Source organism: Calidris pugnax, unplaced genomic scaffold (assembly GCF_001431845.1).
Source record: "Calidris pugnax isolate Ruff unplaced genomic scaffold, ASM143184v1 scaffold19, whole genome shotgun sequence".
In the NCBI taxonomy this organism is placed as follows: Eukaryota; Metazoa; Chordata; class Aves; order Charadriiformes; family Scolopacidae; genus Calidris; species Calidris pugnax.
In genome coordinates, this window is record NW_015090775.1 from 3,031,458 (window position 1) to 3,053,237 (window position 21,780).

The 21,780-nt window shown below is 38.7% G+C and overlaps 1 protein-coding gene across 1 annotated transcript in view; it reads right to left on the bottom strand.

Moving 5' to 3' along the window:
• Window positions 1-21,780, bottom strand: part of PLXDC2 (plexin domain containing 2) — a 378,234-nt gene that overhangs the window by 137,987 nt on the left and 218,467 nt on the right. Inside the window, exons 3-4 of the mRNA XM_014946652.1 lie at window positions 10,874-11,020; window positions 5,390-5,459 (exon numbers count right to left, since the gene is read on the bottom strand). Of these exons, the coding sequence (XP_014802138.1) occupies window positions 5,390-5,459; window positions 10,874-11,020 (217 nt within the window). The remainder of the gene's footprint in view (window positions 1-5,389; window positions 5,460-10,873; window positions 11,021-21,780) is intronic.

Below are 21,780 nucleotides of genomic sequence, written 5' to 3' on the forward strand. Positions count from 1 at the left end.
TCTGTGGTTTTCCTAGTGTAACTTACCTACTATTAACCATGCTGGTTTTAATATTTTTTTTCCACATTTATTTGCTTTGCATCCTCCTGTCTTTTCTACAGTATTCCTGCTTCCAATTTCACATACCTGCAGAAATGCACTCAGTTCCAACATAACAACCTGCACGATAGAGTACAGAGAGCACCAAAGAGGTGTAACACTGAAGTTTCATCTTTTCATTCACACCTGTTTTTCTCTCTTGTGCCACTCATCTGTGCTCCTCCACACCAGTAAAACAGCTTCCCACTGGGAGCTACTCCTGAAATTGCCAATCTATTAAAGGGCTATTACTTATCCTAATAGAAGTGACCTCCAGCTTGATTTCTCCCTCCAACCATTTCCCCTGGAGTTTTTCTTCCCTCAAACTTTTTCAGGATAATACCATCTCCTTGCTACAATCCAGAGCTCCCTGTCAAATGAAATCACACCCAGCTATGCTCTACCTTTTCAGTGTATAAACTTCTTTCAGCTCATTTAGCTCACAAGTCTCCTGGCTCCTTAATGCACCACTGCAACTCCAATAAGGAACCCCTTCCTCTCACTCATCCTGGTCCCTAATTGGCAGCATCCTCTTATCCTGATACAGTCCATCTAGTTGAGGTCTACACCGTCATGTCTCAGAGCAAACAAAGCTTCAACCTTACACTGCCTTTCTTCTCCTTCTCTCCTAGATTCAGACCTTCTTTTCTCCCTTTGACCTTGAATATTGGTAGTTGCCTGCCCAAGTTAAGACTGAGTGAAAAATTAACTAGAGACTTCAGGATTTAGCTCACAGACCTGATATCCATTTTAAGTTTGCTGAAAATAATTACTCCTACATTTTTGGGACTGATGTTCAAGGAGTAACAGTTTCTTTCAAATCTGAAAATTTCATTTAATTAATGATATCATAATTAATTGAAATGAATTTGCTAGCAAAACATTGAAGTGCACGGTTATAATTAATATGTTAATAGTTGCATTGGCTTCTGTTTTGCAAAGCAGTTACTGGCTTTGGGAATAAAACATGATGGATGGTTCAAAGCAAACAACCTCAATGTCAGAAAATTCTAGTCATGATCAAATTTTCTGGATTGGTCTAGAAACGTTCACTAGATGTAGAGAAAAATTAACAATAACAAGCTTTGAAAAACCTTAACAAAACCCACAACAGAAACCAAGCTGACAGTTACTTATCAGAAAACTAACATTTTTAGGTGATGCAGACATGGTTTTCATTTTAATGACAATTTCTGAAAGATAGGTTAAATCAAAGGTCACATTGACTGGCAGGATTATCTACTCTGTTTTGGAGCTTCCAGATGTTGCCCTGCCAGAAATAAAAAAGCAAAGGGGAAGTAAAGAAACTGTCAAAATAAGGGAAGTTATTGCCACCACAGACTTACAGGCGCCTCTAGTAAGAATTGGCCCCAAATTAACCCCAAGACTTATATGTCTATCTGAGGATAACTTTTGCTTTATTTTGACCTGTACAGATACTTTCATCAAATTTTAAACACCTTTTCTATGTATTCACTGCAATATTCACTCTTGTGTCCTTCCTGCTACAGACAAAACCTTGAGAGCACAGAGGATAGAAGAAAACTCATCTTAGCCCCAGTAAGCAGATATTCAGCATGACTGTTGTGGAGTTCATGACCTGAATGGGGTCAGACAGGCTGGGGCAAACATACCATTTCCTTGAGGGCATAATTCTAGAGAAAACTTCCATGACCAAAAAACTGTTTTCCTGGTATACAATAATACAGAACTATGTTTTTATTTGCTGTTTCCAAGTATCTATACTTAAATGTGAAAAATCAAGTATGCTTTATGTTTCTAAGCAGTTTGGTTCTATTACATCTTCTTGATTTACAGGTTATAGACAGTAATATTCAGTAATTTGGAAAGAAAAGAGACTGAAACTACCTTAAGATCCCTTATGACCTCTAATCATTCAAACCATCAGGAGAAATTTTAAAAAGAGAAAATTAAAACCTTTATTAATGCCGGGCAACAAATATAAGGTCTAATGAAAATCCATAATAATTTTGAGTTAGCTACCACCCTCCTCTGCAACCCTGCTGCAGGCATAGCAATAACATAGAGAAATGTAATGTCAGTGAGAGATGCCACAAAAGGAAGAACAATTCCTAAATAATTTACAGTATCTGATATGAGGCTGCACTAGAAAACAGGCTTATAAACAACAACAACAACAACAAAAAAGGCACTGACAAAAAGCAAGAGGGACTTATTACCATGAGCACGGAAAATTAATACAACCAAGTATGAAACATGTTGAGTAGGATGGTGGGTCACAGAGCTTCAAGGAGTCCAGTAGAAAGGCTGTGTTTCAGCCTGGAGAGCTATAACACAGAGATGGTTTTCCCACCTCCACAGCCACTGAGGTCTGTTATGGATATCAGTGACAGGCAACAAATCAGAATTCATGAGTTTATCTCCCTGACATTGGCAACATGACTCAATAACTCATGATTGGTCATTACAGAAATAACCTGCTTGTGGCTGGTAGAGCACAAACTTTAGAAACCTTCATAAAAAACAAAACTCAGCTTCTTCTTTTATCTACTATTTTAAAGCCGTGAGAGCTCTCTGGAGGTTGCTTTAAAAATTCTCTCCAGAGAACGTGGGGAGATAGATGCCCATATCGAAAAGAACCACAAATGACTAATTATGCTAATAATACTATCAACTGTCTTATCTCCTAGTTATGAATTAAACTGCCTTGTCAAACACAAACTAAGGACAACAGTGAATAAAGTCCTCAAACTAGTTATTTTCAGTCTTTGTTCTTCCTTTAATTAGTCAAGCACAACCAGCTCAGCAAAAACATTTGGAAGAGGAAATAAGTATTAGTTAAACCAAAGAAAAAGTTGAGATTTACACCTCAGCAATTTTGAAGTCATCTTAAGTAACCTGGAAAACCTACTATACCACAACACAATCTCCATAAAAAAAATGGCAGAAACCATGTGGGTAGATGTTTTTTTATTGTGACAGGGATTTAATGCATCATTGTCCTCCACTTTCCTTTTAACAAGGTTATTTAATCTATGACTTGGAGGTAAAAACAGTCTGTAGTGTTGTTATTAGCATAATTAATCATATCCTGCTCTCCAGGAAGTGGACATCTGCCATGTGGGACTCCTGTACACATTAATTCTGTCATTCTTTTGATCTCAGAATAACCTCTGGAGGTGTTCCAGATCTCTAATAATAGTAAGGCCATTGTAAAAATCTTGGTTACTAAGAAATAGTAGACCATACAGTATAAAAAGAACTTGGAACTTGTCTTTATCCTTTGTTGCTAGGCTATAAGCTACACTATAGTTTAAGCATCACCAACGACTTATTAACAAAATTTGGAAATATAGCCAAAACAAAACATTTATCAGAGAATTAGAACAGAAACAGATCTTTCTTTTTCCACTCAATGTATCTAGGAGTCTTAAAGTTGCGGAAAAGGTTGCATCCTGTCCTGTATTGACAGGATGACTTACAGTTGCTGGGCTTTGTTAAGATAATATTTTTAAAGCCATTACTGACTAGATCTTACTTTTTCATGCTTAATTATGAGTTTGAAAATCACGGAAGTGTCACATGAAAGACAAGTCTCTCTGTGCTGATGTCAGTAGCCTATAGAAGAAGGACTGATGTTATGGACCTATTTAGCTTGACTATAATCCACTGATCTATTTTCACCAATATTATTTTTATTTAGTACAAGTGGAGAAAAAAAAAAGCGCAGAATTACCATTCAGTGTTCTATTAATAGCAAGAGAAAAGAGTGCTGCAGAGCGCCAGCTATTCTTTGAATGCTTCCATGCTTTTTCCAAAAGAAAAATCAACCCCCAAAGTCAAAACACCTAAATTCCGCAAATGCACTACACCAAAAGAAAAATGTTTCCCTCACAAATTACTACTACACATATCTCCTCGGAGTTTATCTCTACTCCCAAGTCTTTGGGGGCAGACGGGAGAGACTGGTGACAGCAGTGGTGAAAATTCAGGGCTTCTATTAAAAGTGAAGGCCCAGCAGAGTGACCACACAAGAGTTCCTTGGGGAAAGCGTGAACTTTGTGAATTTTTAAGGTACCAAGTTCAGCAGTAAGAATAAGGAGCATTTATAGAATGAACACTGGTCCCACTGCTGCTGTTTTAACTGTGCAGGATCCATCCCACCCCATTCTTTCATGCTATACAGATCATGTACTTGATTTGGCACCCCATCAAATGTACCACCCTAATTTACAGAATACAGAACTAGACACTGATGATCAAGCGCCAAAATGAAACTAAAGGCAAGCAGAATGGAAATCAGAGAAGTCTCAAAATCCCAATCAGTAGTTCATGGCTCATCTGATCCAAATCAGCATCAAAATGTCATTACTGATCAAGAAGAGAAAACCCTGGTACTGAAGTCATCCTGTAATTCTGCATCCCTTTTTATCATTCTGACCGCAAATCAATCATTTAATGTGAGCTTTTATTCACCTCTGTCTTTCTCTTGTATTCTGCTTTGGTAGCAAAATGGAGATTCTGACACAGGGCATGACAGAACCCTCTGTTTCAGCTCCTAATCCTGTTGAGACACTGGCTGCAATTCTTCCCATGTTATACCCTCCCCATTCAGAGCTCCAGTGGGACATGGGCATCCCCTGATCCTGGCCAGCTGGTCACCCATAGCATGAGAAGGAGAAACCCTGACCAGGAACAGGCCAGGACTGGTCCCGATGATGCTGGCTCCTGTTTCTGTTTGCTTGTCCTGTCACACCTCTAAGCAGAGCACCACCAGCCAGTGTCCATGAACTTGCTGGACACATTCAAGGTCCAGAGGATGCTGTGGGTGCGCTCACAGAAGGAGGAGAGAAACACCATGGTACTGTTGCAGACATTGTACCACACTAAGGCAAAACATTCAAACGGGTTTGCCTTATAGGTGACAAGTTAGGCACTTCTAGCAGCACTTCTCATCTTTGGATAGTAAATCCTCTGCCCTCATGCAGGCAAAACCTGTTTCCCTCCTTGTTTTGGCTCCAGCACTATCTCCACAGGTGCCACTGCTCCAGATACACACATATCATTTCTGGGGGGCAATGCCTAAACAGAAAACAATTAATGCTACAAAGTCTTACCCTGAGAGGGTTTTACAAGAGTTCAACTTGAGCAGCTGGAGGTTTTTCATCATACCGATGTTTTGTAGTTTTCTTTTTGTGGAAAGCAAAAATTTCCTAAATAAATGCTGCAGTTTATCTCTTGACATATACAGGGGAAAAAAAGTTATTTTAAATAGCTGCAAGAAACTCTTCTCATATTACTCAAAGTAAATGGTTAGAAAGCCACTTACCCCCAGTTGCCACAGTAATTTCACGTAGAAAATGGCCATAAAATGGAAAATCGAAGGACAGATTCACTCTCTGAAAGGAACAACACCAGAAAAAAAAATTGATATTGTGCACAAAGGAAAGAGAAAACAAAATGAACAGTCCTCCACTTCAAACACCTGTTTCATTGTTTTTCATTTTTCACTAAAGCCTTGCTATTCCTAATCTGGAATTGCCAATAGCTAATTGGAAACAATTCTGTGTAGCACTTAAACACTTGAAAGCAGTGGATCTTCGTAACTGAAGACCTCAGAACATAAAATACATTAACAGACATTACTACTCTCTCACAAGAATTAAATTAATAGAGATGCGTAGAGTTTTCCCTTAAAATAATGTTGCTTAAACCTCTTTCTTAAGATGACTCACCAATATTTAGGACTTTAGCAACAGCTAAATTTAACAGGGTCCCCACTACCTTGGCTGTGGGTGCTTTGCTCCTCTGCCACATACCCCTTCAGAGTCAAGTGCTTTTCCTGACATCTTGCTGCTACCTGGATGGCTATCTGATGAAGGCTGGTCACTGGAAGGCAATTCCTCCATCAAACTCACATGACACCATTTCCCCAAATCAGGTGACCATCCCCTAATCAGCTCTAATTCACAGCAGAGAATTGTAATTTGGAGAACAGACTCTCCTCACCTAAGCTCACCAGAAAGCACCATTCAAATTCAAACTCATTTTCCCTCTCTGCCTATGGTGCTCTCCTTCCCCATCCATTCCACTCCTTTCCAAAGATCACTCATTATTGTGGCCACCCATAATCTGACTTGGTGTGCTACCTGGCTAAACTCTGAACAAATCAGTAGCCATGGCAGAAAGGAGTGCTGAAATCCCAGTAAGGAGTTTTCACTGTGTAAATGTCATACCTCATAAAAAGCACATCACTTCCATAATGGCTCCATGCCCAAACAGGAACTGGGTATGGAGCCCATTTTTATTTGTTATTACAAGGAGTTACTACAGTAAAAATTTGTGTGAAGATAGATTGTTGGTGACTAACAAAGCCTAACCTTTGATGTTACCACTTAAGAAAGGGCAATAGTCCATACACTAAAAAAAAGGGAGGAAAAAACATATTGTCTCTATTTTCCCTACCATTCTTTCTACCCAAGGTTTATTGTTTTCAGATTATATCTGAGTATTTCTTCTCTCAGGAAGCAGTATTTTTACATCCACCAGAAATGCTTAAAGAATTATTTAGCATGAAATTAACAGCTGAAGATTTACAGTAACTTTAAATTAGATTTTCTTTCCACTTACGTGGAACACAGAATTTTGACAGGATCCATTAGCCCTTTTTTGTTTGTTTTTAATTAGAATGCAAAATTGATTTACATTGTATTAATTAGACTGAGTAGGTTCTAATGACCTTTTCTGTATATATGTATATATTTAGATATACAACTAAACATTATTAATCAAAATGGCAAATGGCAAGACAGCTCATGAATTAACTCAAACAATTCTTTTCCATGTTTTAAAGTTTTCACAGCTGAGGGGTATGTTATGTTTATGTATGTGCTCAATTTAAATTATGTCCTTGCTCTACCAAGCCTAGTTTCCAAGAACACTGTTAAAAACATCATTTTTCTGACCAAACCTTCCTTCTTTCCTTTATGCACTATTGCCTGTTTTACCTATTATCATTAACTTTCTGAATAACGTAATCATTAAACTGCTTCAAAAGATGACTGTGACCCCTTAGCAGTCTTCTGAATTGCTATAATATAAATATTATATAAAGATGTTTGCCATAAAGACTTGATCCTATGCCCAACCAAGCCAGATACATATATCCTACTGACCTCAATCAAAAAGTGATGTCCTAAATTCTGTCAATGTAATCATGCTTAATATAAGCAATTGTTTAGTGTAATACTGTAATAAAGAACTTGAAAGCACATCTCATTTTTCAAAAAGAATATTTGAATTTTCAACCCATTGGAGTAAAAATGTGTTCTTCATGCACGTCTCCATGCACACGTCAGCCTGTTCTGCATGTGCTCCAGAACAGACTGACAGAAAATGGAACTGAGCTTCACAAGTATTAGGTAAACCTGTGTCTAGTCCAGCATTTGAGTAATCAACCATTAGATATGTAATCTAAACACACTGAGCATCCAAGCCACACCTAAAATTTTATTATACAGTTAAGAAGCTGGTGGAAACGTATTGAAAAGAAGACCCGACCACTAATAGTGATATAAATCCTGTAGTGCTAGATGTTTTATTTGTTCCATTAATATTTGTTTGTTACTTTCCCCAAACAATGATTATGCTGTTTATAGAGCCAAACCATCTCACAGATCCTCTCTTTATTACTTTTTCCTGTAGAAGCAAAAACAACTGACAACTTGTGGGAGCTCTTAGGATTACATACTTCCAAATGAAGGTAAACACACAAATTCAGTGTAAAATTTTTACCATTCAAAGAATCCCTGACATTATTAGAAAAATTCATTAATATTTAGCATATAGTAATTTAGCTCCTTGTTCTCCTGCCAAATTGGAGAGCAATCTTTAGAAATTATCAGTGTGTAAATCGCCAAGTCACAGAAAGTTGTGCAAAATACCCTTTTAAAAAGAGTAATGGCAAAGTCTATCTCTATGGAAGAGAAGGGAAGATACCGCCACTTAGTTACGTATGATCTCTGGTTATTATACAGTTATAGAGAACACATCTTTTTAAAAATAACTTCTTTGTGTAATCCACATGGGTGCTGCTTGCTCAGACACCTACATGAAATCAATTACAGACCAAGAAATAAAATATAAAGCCTTACAAGATGACTCACTGGTACTTTTCATCCTTCAGAAGAAACATAAAACAAATCTCTGATAAAGAGGTCTTTAAAACAGCACGCAGACATGGCGGCAGCCACTTGAGTTGACAGACCAAGTTACTTGAGCAAGTATGAACAGAGCTAGATATCAGTGTGCCTAACTGGGACCACAGCCTTCTCCGGTAGAGCTGGGAGCAGGGTGGTGTGGGCACCTGACATTCAGCAGAAAAGTCTTAATTAAACTGCTTGCTTTGGGGGACAGAGACTTGAAGCCCTCATGCTGCCAAGCTCCCCTCTGCCAAGCTGAATGGTTCTCCCCACTAATTCCACAAGCATTATTTCATTTTATACCTCTGGTTCAATAATTTCAACAAAATGACCCCCTTGGAATGGACATTTTAAAGTGCATAATCTCAGGGATCCAACTGGAAACAAAAATGCTTAGAACAAAGGCATGGAAGGGTGTCATCTTCACAAATAATTAAACAACAGGTTAATGTTTCTCAAAGAAATTAACTAATTAACTAATGTTGAAGTCCTGAGCCTCATAAACTACTGTTATTTGAGAAAGATATTTTACCTTTTATAGTATTTTTAATTTCTTAATTACATTTTTTTTTGCATTTTTCCATTCTCTCCCTCAACACAGAGCACCGGGATCCCAGATGAAGAAGGAAAGGCAGGCAAAGTTCTCACTTTTAGGTACCCTTGAGTTTTTTTCTCATTAGAAAAAAAATTGTCTTAAGAGAATAGCCAAGAGAGTGTTTTATTAAAAGATATACAACTGCCTGAACCCTCTGCATTTGCATTATCCCTGCTTCCTTACAGTCTTTTTGGGTACAAGGAATATATTTTATGGATTGGACTCTCTGTTAGTCACATGTGATGGATTTATCACCTTACTCTGCTTTTTCTATTCTGAGTTAAATACCACTTATTGCTGCCTCTTACATTCCTCTGAGACAGTCACCTAGCTGCTGCCAAGGAGGTAACAGATAGATAAACTGAGAGAAACAATGAATTAAACTGATTAAACTGATTTTCTCTCAACTTTAAAACTGTCAAACACACCTGTATCTTTAAAAGCCGTACAACTTTTAAATAAGGCATTAACTAGATTTGTTTTTAAACTGGCAAAACCTAAGTGCTAATATTGGCTCTTCTATCCATGCAGCTGCCAGCCATGGGTGAGATCTGAGAATACAAACTGTAAATCACACAGCATTCAATTTCACTTCTAAGCATCTAAGCCCATTATTTTCATACCCATTTTACCAGGGAGCATGATTACAGTAAATTAAACAAGACTGTTATTTAAACTGTGATACTTATTTGTTGATCCCCTGAAATTGTGATCACATAGAATGGCTAGAGTTGGAAGGGACCTTAAATATCATGGAGTTCCAACCTCCCTGCCCTGGGCAGGGACACCTCCCACCAGATCAGGTTGCTCCAAGCCCCATCCAGCCTGGCCTTGAACCCCTCCAGGGATAGTGCAACTTACCTGGGCAACCTGTTCCAGTGTCTAGCCACTCCCACAGTAAAGAATTTCTTCCTAATATCTAATCTAAATCTACCCTATTTCAATTTAAAACTGTTACCCCTCATCCTACCACTACACTCCCTGATAAAGAGTCCCTCCCCATCTCTCCTGTAGGCCCCCTTCAGGTTCTGGAAGGCAGTCATAAGGTCTCCCTGGAGACCTTATAAGCCTTCTCCAGGCTGAACAACCCCAGCTCTCTCAGCCTGTCTTCACAGCAGAGGTGCTCCAGCCCTCTGATCATTTTTGTGACCCTCCACTGGACTTGTTCCAACAGGTCCATGTCCTTCCTGTGCTGAGGACTTCAAAGGTGGACACAGTGCTCCAGGTGGGATCTCACCAGAGCAGAGCAGAGGGGCAGAATCACCTCCTTTGACCTGCTGGTCATGCTTCTTTTGATGCAGCCCAGGATACAGCTGGCTTTCTGGGCTGCCAGAGTGCATTGTCAGCTCACGTGGAGTTTCTCAACCACCAACAATCCCAAGTCCTTCTCCTCAGGGGCGCTCTCAATTTATTCTCTGCCCAGCCTGTACTTGTGCTTGGCATTGACCTGACTCACATCTAAGACTTCTGTAATTATATGACATTCTTATGAGTTTTATCAGTTCTCCAAAAGAAAAAAATAAGTGTGACACCTTGTACAAAATGAAAGTGCAAACACCTGCACTTGGGAGACCTAAACTTCAGCAACTTAATCCTGAACCCAGTTACGTTGCTGTTGAAGTCAATGGTAAAATTCCCTTGAACTTCCGCAACACAACTAGTTTGTTGTTTGATTTGTGATCCTTAAAACCAGAGGCAAATCTTCTGTTGCTACTGAAGTCAATGGTAAAATTCCCTTGGACTTCTGCAACACAACTAGTTTGTTGTTTGATAGTTTGTGATCCTTAAAACCAGAGGCAAATCTTAAATATATCTGTATAGGCATCTCTGAAGGACTGTTATAGCAGGTGCAAAAAGGCAACTTGGAATCATTTGATAGCAACACTGTGCAGACTTTCATAGCCTAACTAAAATAAAGGTCTGTGAACAGTAGCCACAATATTTATTAATGTTTAGTGTTGGTCACTGGTAAAAAATACCCTTGTCAGTCAGAGAAGAAAAAGATAAAACAACTCACTGCTGCTTGCCGATGGGTATTGGAAAGGATCCCGTGAATCTTTACTTTGTCTTTCTCCATTTGGTCTATATTAACCCACAAATCCCGGCTGGTAGAATCATATGGGCCATACGTCCTTGAAGTATAATAATTATGATCTGTATCCTCCTGAAAGGTGGAAAAAAAAATCACAACAAATACACATTAGTATGGAAAACACACCTTAGTTTTATATAATATTCACCCTTGAAATACTGAGTTCTGTTCCTCCTGTGAACAGCAGAAAACGCTACGCTGCAAGTCAGCAATGAAGAAAAAAGTACAAACTGCAAATGTGTTGCAGAAGACAGCTCTGCTCTCAACCGCAAGCAGTTGGCAAGGCAAACATTTACCTCATGCAATCATCTTATATTATAATCATAATGTTCACCATCCTCAAATCCCAATCATACGGTTCCTGTAACCACATCAGTGAAATCTATGGCAAAATGTGTGAAGGCTTTCAAGGCAAGATGGCCAGTAAATTCCTGTAACAACGGCTATGCTCTAACAGAGCAATGAGCAGTACTTTAAAATGAGCAATGAGAAACACCTTTAAAAAAAAAGTCATATTTTTTTACATTTCTAAACATAATTTGCTAGAATATTACATATTTACAAGAATACCCTTTATAAGAATTCCCAAAAAAATTCCTAATAGATATAGGCTTACAATGTTATTTAATTTTAAATCTCCGAAAGATTGCTTTTACTGTATACTTGCTACTCTGAGACAAATACATACATATTTGTGGAAGAAAGCTTCCTACTTCTCATGGTCTTTAAAATGACAGTAACTGCTGTCATGCTCATGTCACAGCAAATTCAGACGTAAAATATATGAATCCTACATGTGCCATGGGAAACTGTGCTAGTGGTCTATCAAATCCTCAAGTTAGCAGATATCCAACTCCACAATCAAGTTCCCGATTCAGAAGACAGTCAAAGTCTTTGCAATGTCTACTTATTTCAAACACAAAGCTGTATTTCAACACCCAAAATACTCTGTATGCTACTCCACCTCACTACAATCAATTTACACCTAAAATCATACACACTTAGCACAGTAAAAAAATTAAAATTTTGAAACATGATGCAAAAATTTAGTAAATGTTTAAAAACCTAAGAATAGGAAATTTCACCATTTCTGTCAATGTCAGTAGCTATGATGGTCTGTACCTTCCTAAAAGACATCTAAAACAGCAAAAGGAAAACTATAAAAGTGCATGGTCTGAGGTGAGAGATAAAACACATCCCAAATTCCCAGTCTTCATTAACTTATTGTAACCGTAAAATATTTAAATCAACAGCATTGCCAGTTTTACTGCTAAATAGCTACAAGCAATACCATAAAAAAAGTACATGCTGGTATTTACCAGTTCCTTCCTCCCTCCCTTCCTTCTCCTGTGTGCCAAAGCAAAATAAACAAAGGAAGCCTCAATGGTAGTGTTTTCAAATTAGAATAAACTTAGAAAATAAACTGTGGCAAAGAAAATGGAAGAACTGGATTTAGAATTTAGAATTCCCCCCAGTGATGGAGAAGTTCCTCTCCTGCGGCACCTCCTATACCCAGTAAGCAGCATGAGACCACTGTCCATACCCTGCCGTCCTGCCATGCAGACCAGACACCTCCTCCCCACAACCCACTCCCTGGAACATACACAACCCATCCCTACTCACACAGGCCTGAGCTGAAGATATACTTGGTGAGGGCTTATATTCTGGATGAAACTGTTCATGTTCTAGATGAAATATGATGGAGTGCACCATCAGCAAGTTTGCAGATGACACCAAGCTGTGTGGTGTTGTCAATACACCAGAGGGATGGGATGTCAGCCAGAAGGACCTGGACAGGCTGGAGAGGTGGGCCCAGGTGAACCTCATGAGGTTCAACACAGGCAAGTGCAGGGTTCTGCACCTGGGCTAGAATAATCCTCGCCATCAATACAGACTGGTGGTGTCTGTATTAGAAAGCAGCCCTAAGGAAAGGGACGTGGGGGTGCTGGTGGACGAGAAGCTGGACATGAGCAGGTCTGTATTGGAAAGCAGCCCTAAGGAAAGGGACTTGGGGGTGCTGGTGGACGAGAAGCTGGACATGAGCAGGCAGTGGGCACTTGCAGCCCAGAAGGCCAATCCCATCCTGGGCTACATCAATAGAAGTGTTGCCAGCAGGTCCAGAGAGGTGATTCTGCCACTTTACTCTGCTCTGGTGAGACCTCACCTGGAGTGTTGTGTGCAGGTCTGGAGCCCTCAATATAAGAAGGACATGGACCTGATGGAGCAGGGCCAGAGGAGGGCCACGAGGATGATCAGGGGGATGGAGCACCTCTGCTACGAGGACAGGCTGAGGGAGCTGGGGTTGTTCAGCCTGGAGAAGAGGAGGCTCCGGGGAGACCTAATAGCAGCCTTCCAGTACCTGAAGGGAGCCTACAGGAAGGCTGGGGAGAGCCTGTTTACAAAGGCTGTCAATGACAGAACAAGGGGTAATGGCTTTAAACTGGAGAAAAGCAGATTTAGATTAGACATTAGGAATAAGTTCTTTACTATGAGGGTGGTAGAGCACTGGAACAGGTTGCCCAGGGAGGTGGTTGAGGCCCCTTCCCTGGAGATATTCAAGGTGAGGCTCAATGAGGCCCTGGGCAACCTGGTCTAGTTGGGGGTGTCCCTGCTGACTGCGGAGGGGTCGGACTAGATGACCTTGAAGGTCCCTTCTGACCCAGATGATTCTACAATATTGACCATAAATCCTGTTTCAGCTGGAATTCATCCCACATTAACACCATCACAGACGCATTTTACTTAAGCTGTTGCAGATACAACCAGGTTATTTTCTCTTTGACGTTTTCTATATCTTCTGCTGTACTTTTTATGCCAGGATGTACTTGCACATTGTCATTGACACCTTTGAAGCAACTTCTAACAACTTCAGCAGCTCTAGGTTAGTCACAAGAGTAAACATCATTAAAACTACACTGTCAGGAAGATGACAAAAACCAACTACCTTACCAAATTCTTTTCTTCTTTAATGGTCAATAGAAACAGTTATTACTGTCATATAAAAAGAGAAGGTACAGCAAATTCTAAAGTTTTGACAACAAAGATACATTTTCCCAGTCTAGTTTATCATTCTGACAGAATTTCCATAGAAATTAAAAGTTACATTGAAGGCATCATGAAGTCTCAAGGTAAGAGTTCTGAGAGACAAAGACGAAGAAATAATTACTGAAATAGCTTGTTTCAGATAAACATGCAATATTTGAACTATAGTTAAAATGGTGCAGAGTTTTTGCAGTTCCAGTTTTTCATAACTTATAAAGCTACTTCAGTCAATCACTAGTAGCTAAGCCCTTACCTCCCCAACAAGAAAGCTCTAACACTGAGCCTAGCTGGTGGCTCTGTAAGAGTGCTTTAAATGGTATCTTCATCCATGCTTGAAGCAGACTCATCATACATCTTCTAAATCAAACACTTAAATTATATACTTCAGCTCAACAATATTGTCAGACTGCGAGGAAACATCTTCTAAATCAAACATTTAAATTATATACTTCAGCTCAACAATATTGTCAGAGTGTGAGGAAATACTCACGTATAAACAGCTACCAAATTTTGTGTAAAAATAAAGTCTCATTTATTGTTTTAATTCAAGTTAAATAACCTTAAATAGTTCTGGAAGGAAACAAATTCACTACTGTTTGGATGATAGAAAGAAAATTAAACTCTTCTTGCTCTTTGGAAAACCTTCACAACCTTCATGTAGATATATTTTATCAATGTACCATTAAACATTTCTCACATCTGAATTTTTAAAAATCCTATCTGTAAATTTGCAATATGACTACAAAAAGGAACACACACCTAACTACTAAAGTTGACCTGAGAAGCTCAGGAGCTCTTAGTAAGGTTGGGATCCATGCTGGTACTTCAAGTCGCTGCCTTCATAGTTTTTAAGATGCGGCACCATGCAAATGAAACTGTTGGTGTCCATAAATTTCCCAGCTGTAAAGCAACATTTTATTGGTAACAACAGATACCTATGAGTTTTCATTCTGTCAGACCTCTTTATTTGATTGCACCTGCTTCATAATACATTTCATCCCCTACAGGTACTATATGCATAAGAAGATGAAAAATGATCTTGAAATTATGCTGAATTTGCATGTACACAACTGAATTAAGAAAATAATTTTAATAGTTACATGACTCACAGATGTAGATTTCTGCAGACAGGTAGAATTATATAAACTTTACAGTATCTTTTAATGACATAGAAGCATGTTACCAAATGAAAGATCCTGCAGAGGAAGTAGAGAATATACCCATTACTACCTTAAGAATTTTTTTATTTTGTTTTCCAGATATTTTGAGTATATGAGAATTATTCCCCATCTTCCCATTGCTTCTCTAAATGTACAGTCCTATCCAAATATTGCATAAATATGAAGTAGGAAGCACCTCTTTTCTATTGAGAAGTACAGCTTTTAAGCAAATGATTTTTTCAGAGATTTTTTGCACCAGCTATGAGGGCTACCGTTGGCAGCCTTTGTGAGCATAAAGGCAGTATTTATTAGAACCTTTCTCATAAGTCTTCCCTCTTGGGGAAATAAGTTATTTTTTACCCAAGGCAATCCTTGGTGCTGAGTTGCCATTTTATCATAGATTGCAAAGAAAATTAATTTCTTATGGTTTTCATGAGGGATATTGTCTGATGATACCTTGAATATATTTCCATACTTCTCCAGCTACAACTGAGTTTTCTCAAGAAAGCTGAATGCATGCACTATTCATGAAAGCTCAGCACAACTGAAGATTAAGTCTTCTTTAAATTCTTGGTGTTTGTTACTTGTCAAATTCAATGACTGAACATCCATTCCATACGTTACATATATGGATACTCCCAAATACAGTCCAAACACCACATACCCATTTCCTCAATAACTGCTGTCCCTTAACAGATTAAGGCTTCAAATGTGTGAGATGAGCTGTCACGATAAAGATAGTATGATGCAGCTATGCGTAATATTTAAAAATAACAAATATATTACGCCTCGGAAAAGCTTTCAAATCACTAACTGAGATTCTGACCAAAGATGAACACGAAAATACAGCAGAAACAGACAGGAAACAATAAAATTCCCTCTCCGTTAAGTATGACATCACAATTCAACGATGATGCAATCACACATGTAAGCATAGGACTTTACAGGTTTAATTCACTTCCTGTCATATTTTTCCTTTAATAGAAATCTCTAGGAGACAGAGGATATTATCAAACAAGATTTAGGTTAAGAATAAGAGCCACTGTTAAATCTACCTCCATGAATATTTTATTTTTTAATACTGGGTCAAATTAGATCCAAACCACAGACTTTACTGAACAAAAACTTTCACCATATATATATATACACACACACACATATACACACATATCTGTAAGGCTGTAACTGAAACAATCTTGTAACTTCAACCAGAGGAAAAACACAGCTGGCACCAAGGAGAGAGCTTTTTGCTGTTGCACAATAGTATGCTGTAGTTTTCCTGTAGTTGAAAGAAGAGGGAGAGACATTCCCAAAGCAAATCATTAGAGATCAGCCAGCCAGATGGCAGTCACATTTTGGTAGCTGAAGTTTTAGTTGCCTTTTTCCAGTCCTGGGAGACTGTTTGTGACATTAATGATTAAAAAAAACCCCCAAAAAAACCCCATCCAGGGCTCCTTGTCTTCAAATATCTAGATAACCGAGACAATTCTGATTCTATCTGTGATTAAGTGTCATGATGTATTGCCAGCTGCCAATGGAAGACAATTAGACTGCCTTTAATTTGATAACTGTTGTCCCATTTAATATTCTGTTTATTGAAACTGCATTTTCAGACTTCTATTAAGACAACACCACAACGAATAAACTCTGAAGCCATCAAGGATATGAAGTTAGACTTTATAGATGCTTGATTTTATCACTGTAAAAGGAAGGTCTGTTAGCTAATTTTTAATAAAACACATTAACAAATTGCCTAAATGTTGCTAAAATCACTGGGCATAATTTTACATTAACTGGAAGTGCTGCTGGTATTTGCCCCAAAAAATAGTGCTGAGGAAATACATCACTGAATACCAAGTTTAGAAAGTTATCCTTAACTCTGAATATACTATGAGCATTTATCAATGAATGGTCTATGAAATGGATCAGACAATTCTGCTTTCTAAATGCTGCGTTTGTAGAATAAAATGGAAACACTGGAAGGAGAAAACAGGCACTCATATATTTAAAAATAGACCACTTTTCAAGGAGAAAGCAGAGATAATAATAAAACACTTTTTGGGAAATATAGAGGAAGGAAATGAGCCAGAAATCACAAGTATTTCCCTACTGAAGAAAAGCATCACTTCTATTAAAATAAGCCAGCAACAAGGCAGCCCTGAACACATACAACAAAACCAGCTTCCTTGAAACTATTTGTGCTCTTACCCAATAGCACGTAATGCTTGTTACTCTCTTATTGTATCTCTGCCTACCTACCCTGTCAGTAAAATACAACTAAAATTGTAATTGTTTCATTTTTTTCTTAAAAAATTGCTCTTAGATTTCCGAATAATATTAGTAACTACCAGCTAAAAACAGCACAGGAGAGGAGAACAGAAATAACAACTTGTGTAGGACTTGAGTTCTGCATTGCAGCTGATGGAAAGCCACCTCCAGCCAGCACGTGTGGGCACCGAAAAGGGGTGGGAGAGATGTACGGTCACACTCCGTGCTACCAGTGCAGAAGAAGCATGTGTGTATGCTCTTGCAACTGAATTTCCTCATTTACTTACCATTTTTTTAGGCAGGCACTGACCGAGACAGGGGCAGGTGGCAAGGGCACATGGAGAATATCCCCCACTTTGTGTGTTGTGGTGGTTTAACTGCATGTTAACACAGAGTATTGTAATTTGTAATCATAACATAGCAATGTTATGATGCAGTTCTAAAGTTTTATAGGATCCGGTAACTGTAGGACCCTGAGGAATGCTTAATTTGAACTGGCCCCTCAAAATGTGAAAGCTCTAATTTCAGTAGATAAGCCACATGCAAACTGCCACATTAAAGTCTTGCCAAGGATATATACAGTGGATGCTACTTAGGAAGCTCAATTGTTATGAATGGCTTTCTGATGCCCAGAAGTACCAATTTCATTTCATACCATTTCATTTCAGTACCACTTTGCATCAAGGATAAGAAACTGAGCAGCAGAGAGTTTAACAAAAGCATTTGTTCTGTCTGAATTTCTACTGAGGAAACACAATTTACACAACTACCTTGCTGCTTTCATAATGACAAAGCTACAGTCTGTTCTTTTGAGATCTTTGCAGTTTGTTTTGGGCTTTTGTGGGGGTTTTTGTGGTTTTTTGTTTGGTTTTTTTTTTTTTAATTTATTTATCTGATACAGGAAGAACTTAGGAAATCTATACATATATGGACATAGCATACAGATTCCACATCAAGTCAGCAGAAACCTGAAGACAGCCTGCAAATATCACTGTTGATTACACAAGCCTTAGCAAAATCCATTTTTAACAGCTAATACCATGTCTAATGAATGAGGGGAACCCGATCTAACAAAGGAAGAAATCCTTTGTCTGTGTGCAGTGGGATGAAAACCTTCATCTCACTCTATATTCTCTACAAAGAGGCTACATGAGTGCTCTGCAGAGTCCTGAAAGCCTGCTCTGTGTGTGCAGGAGCCCTCACTCTCGGGTTTTCACTAGGGCCAGCCACTTTGCCCAGAATCTCACAGATTTAAATCTGGAGGCTGTTATTTTAAAAATTAACCGATGTCATCAGCTGGGATCAAACAAAAGCACTGAGGTCCCAGCTCTCGCCCCTACGTACGCACAAGACTTTACTCAGCTCTACATCATCTTAAACTCCCAGGTTTTCAAACCAGACTTTTCTCAGTGCCTGACAGCACCTATAACGGAGAGTCACACGGTGACAGACAGTCTGGCAGAGAAGAATGCCATAAACCTGTTATTAATCCAAAAAGCCATTTAGACTTTCCAGCATTGTGAAAAGTCAACGTGGAGCCACTGCCTTTTTCATGATATTCAGCCGCTTCTGAAAGGAAGCTTCCCTCTTGGGGACTGCTATAAAACTGTCAGCCTATTTAGGGGTCATTACAGCAGTCTTATAAAGCCCCTTGGATTGGCTTGTCAGAAAAGACAAGCTTCAAAAGCGCAAAAGCCTCTGCAATGCTTCACTTAAGAGGGGAAGAAAGCCAAATCACCAAGTCACTCAAAAACCAATTACAGTAGGGAAACATTTATTATGCAATTTTTATTCCTGATTTGCTGGAGCAGAAGTTTGAGACATGACGTTCTCAAAACAAGCCTTTATTAGCAGCTCAGTAGCATCCTTTCCACTAAAAGAAAATAATAGGGACATTTACAATAAAATGACCATGAAAACACCTAGCAGCAATTCGATTTTGGTGTAATTATCAAACATATTGTAAAGTTTATTTTCTCATTTTGAGATAAGCATAAATGACTAAAGTGTTCATAAAACTGAAACTCTATAAATGACTGACTGTAAACATAAAAAGCCTGCTTGACAGGCCTAGACTACAGGGCATTAGTGGCTATGTCTGTTAGCAGCCCCATTCTTGGGGACTCGTGATTTCAGATAATGCCATAAATAATTAAAATTTTGTCAGATTAAAGATTTAATGTTTTAGCCCATTAAATATTCGCTTCTTGTGTGGAATATAACCACAACCTATTCTGAGTGTATATATTTTTACATACTTCCAGCCATTTTTTTTTGTTGTCTTCTCCCCTCTCCTCCCCTCCCTCCAAGTTCACTTCAGTATTATTTCCATTTTTTTAGTAAAAAGTCCAGGTATTTGAGCAATTTTAAACTCTCTGTAGCCTAATTATTCCTCTGGTGCATATTCAGAAGCTGAGGTGGGTAACTGGTCCTCGTTTTCCACTCTTTGTCCCTACTCTATTGGAAGGGACAGGAAGAAAACAGAGCAACCAAGACCCAGCAGTCCTGACACCTCACGTAACAAGGGAAGATGGCAAATCTAAATCAGTATGAAAAGCGTCACAGATCTGGAGGATTACATTAATACTAGAAGGTGTAGTTTCTAGTTGATCAGATCTTGCTGTAGGAAAGCAAGAGGCATCGGAGGAAGCTGCCTCCACACTCACTTGTGTGTGCTGTAACTCCTGAGCAGTCCATACTGTGTCTTAGGGATTCATTAAGGGCTCACAGCTGAAACTATCAGTTTTAAGAACACATTTGACTGATATTAAGTTGATACAGGCAGGAACACTAGTTTATTAATGCGGTAGCTTCAGTAGTCTATTTAATCAGAGCACTTTCGAGTTTAGCTCTCACACAGAATACATTTGAATCTTTAGTTCCTAAAAACATGGGACTGGCTGGAATCCGCAATCAATACACAAAATTTCAAAATTACCATTCCTGTCTTAGAGGGATAAGATAGTGATGATTAAAGTGCTTAAGCTGCAGCCCAGATTTCCACCGCTTTTTGGAAAAAAGTATGCATTTTGCTATGTTCACATGTGTTTCTCCATATACATACGTAGCAGCAGTTCAGTCAGGATAATCTATACAACACTAAAACGAATGCTATGTGCAATTTTAACAAATTGTTCTCACCAGCCACGTTTCTTAAGGACTTGTCACAAAAATGCTTCTTTACCTGATGTCGCAGTCATGCTTCAAAAAATAAATAAATCTCTTGAGAGGTCTCTAATGTAAGTGCCACAACTGTAAGACATCACATTTAATTGAGATGCTTGATGAGGTACGTGTTGGCTAGAAAGGTGCTTCCAAGTCATTCCCTTTGCATAACATCAGGCTCTAAAATGCTTCCCGGGGGGATGGGGGATACTCTGAGCACTTTGCAATTACTCAGACAAGATTCAATAGTATAAATTTGAAATATTTGAGAATAACACACGTGACAGTAAAGAGCAACTCTCTGTTGCTCTTTAAGAGTAGGGTGATTCACAGGATTTGAAATATTTGAGAATAACACGTTTTCTTTTTGATAGATGTTATTCTTTCTTGTGTATCATCTCCAACTCTATGTTGCTCTTTAAGAGTAGGGTGATTCACAGTGGAAAATTTTTATAAAAACGTATTGCTGTATTTAGCTTTCAGCTAAATACAGGACATCTGAAGACAAAGGTGCTACAGAATTATTTTTTGCTTGAAGGCTGTCTTTTCATACTTTCAAGCCAAAAAGTGATGGAAGATGTATATCCCCTCCTAACCACTGAAAAACAGAGATAAAGACATGAGGTTTTACTTGCATTCCAAATAAATGTTTGTTTGTTTGTTTGTTTGTTTTTTTTGTGTTGGAGTTGGAGGGACTGAGGAAGAATCTCAACATTTTGACCCTGACCAGAAAGCAAGCCATTTTTATTTCACTTCAGGTTTAGATAAGCAAACAGATAGCTGAGCAGGGTGGTATCTGGTTTGCAGGTTAGACACTGCAGTGCAACTGTTCGTGTAAAAGCTAGGTTTCCAAGCTCCCAATATCAGAACCACAGACCTTGTAAATGCTGTCAATGAAGATTTGTCAGCTCAGCAAGCTTTCAGGTTCACTTTAGAGCAAACTGAATACCCACCTTGACCTCACTGCCTGTACTGACTGTAAATGAGGTGCAGTTGCCCAAGCACAGGAGGAAACCAGGGCCATTTGAAACTTACAGGTATCATCTGGGACCTAAAGCAAATTTCCTACAGGAGGAACAACAGACCCCCCAGTATAACCACAGTGCCTAAAATGATACCAGACACCTGCAGCTAGGCAACTGAATCTCATCTTAGATTTCCAGCATCTGTGATAGGATAGTTTACCTCATCTGCAAT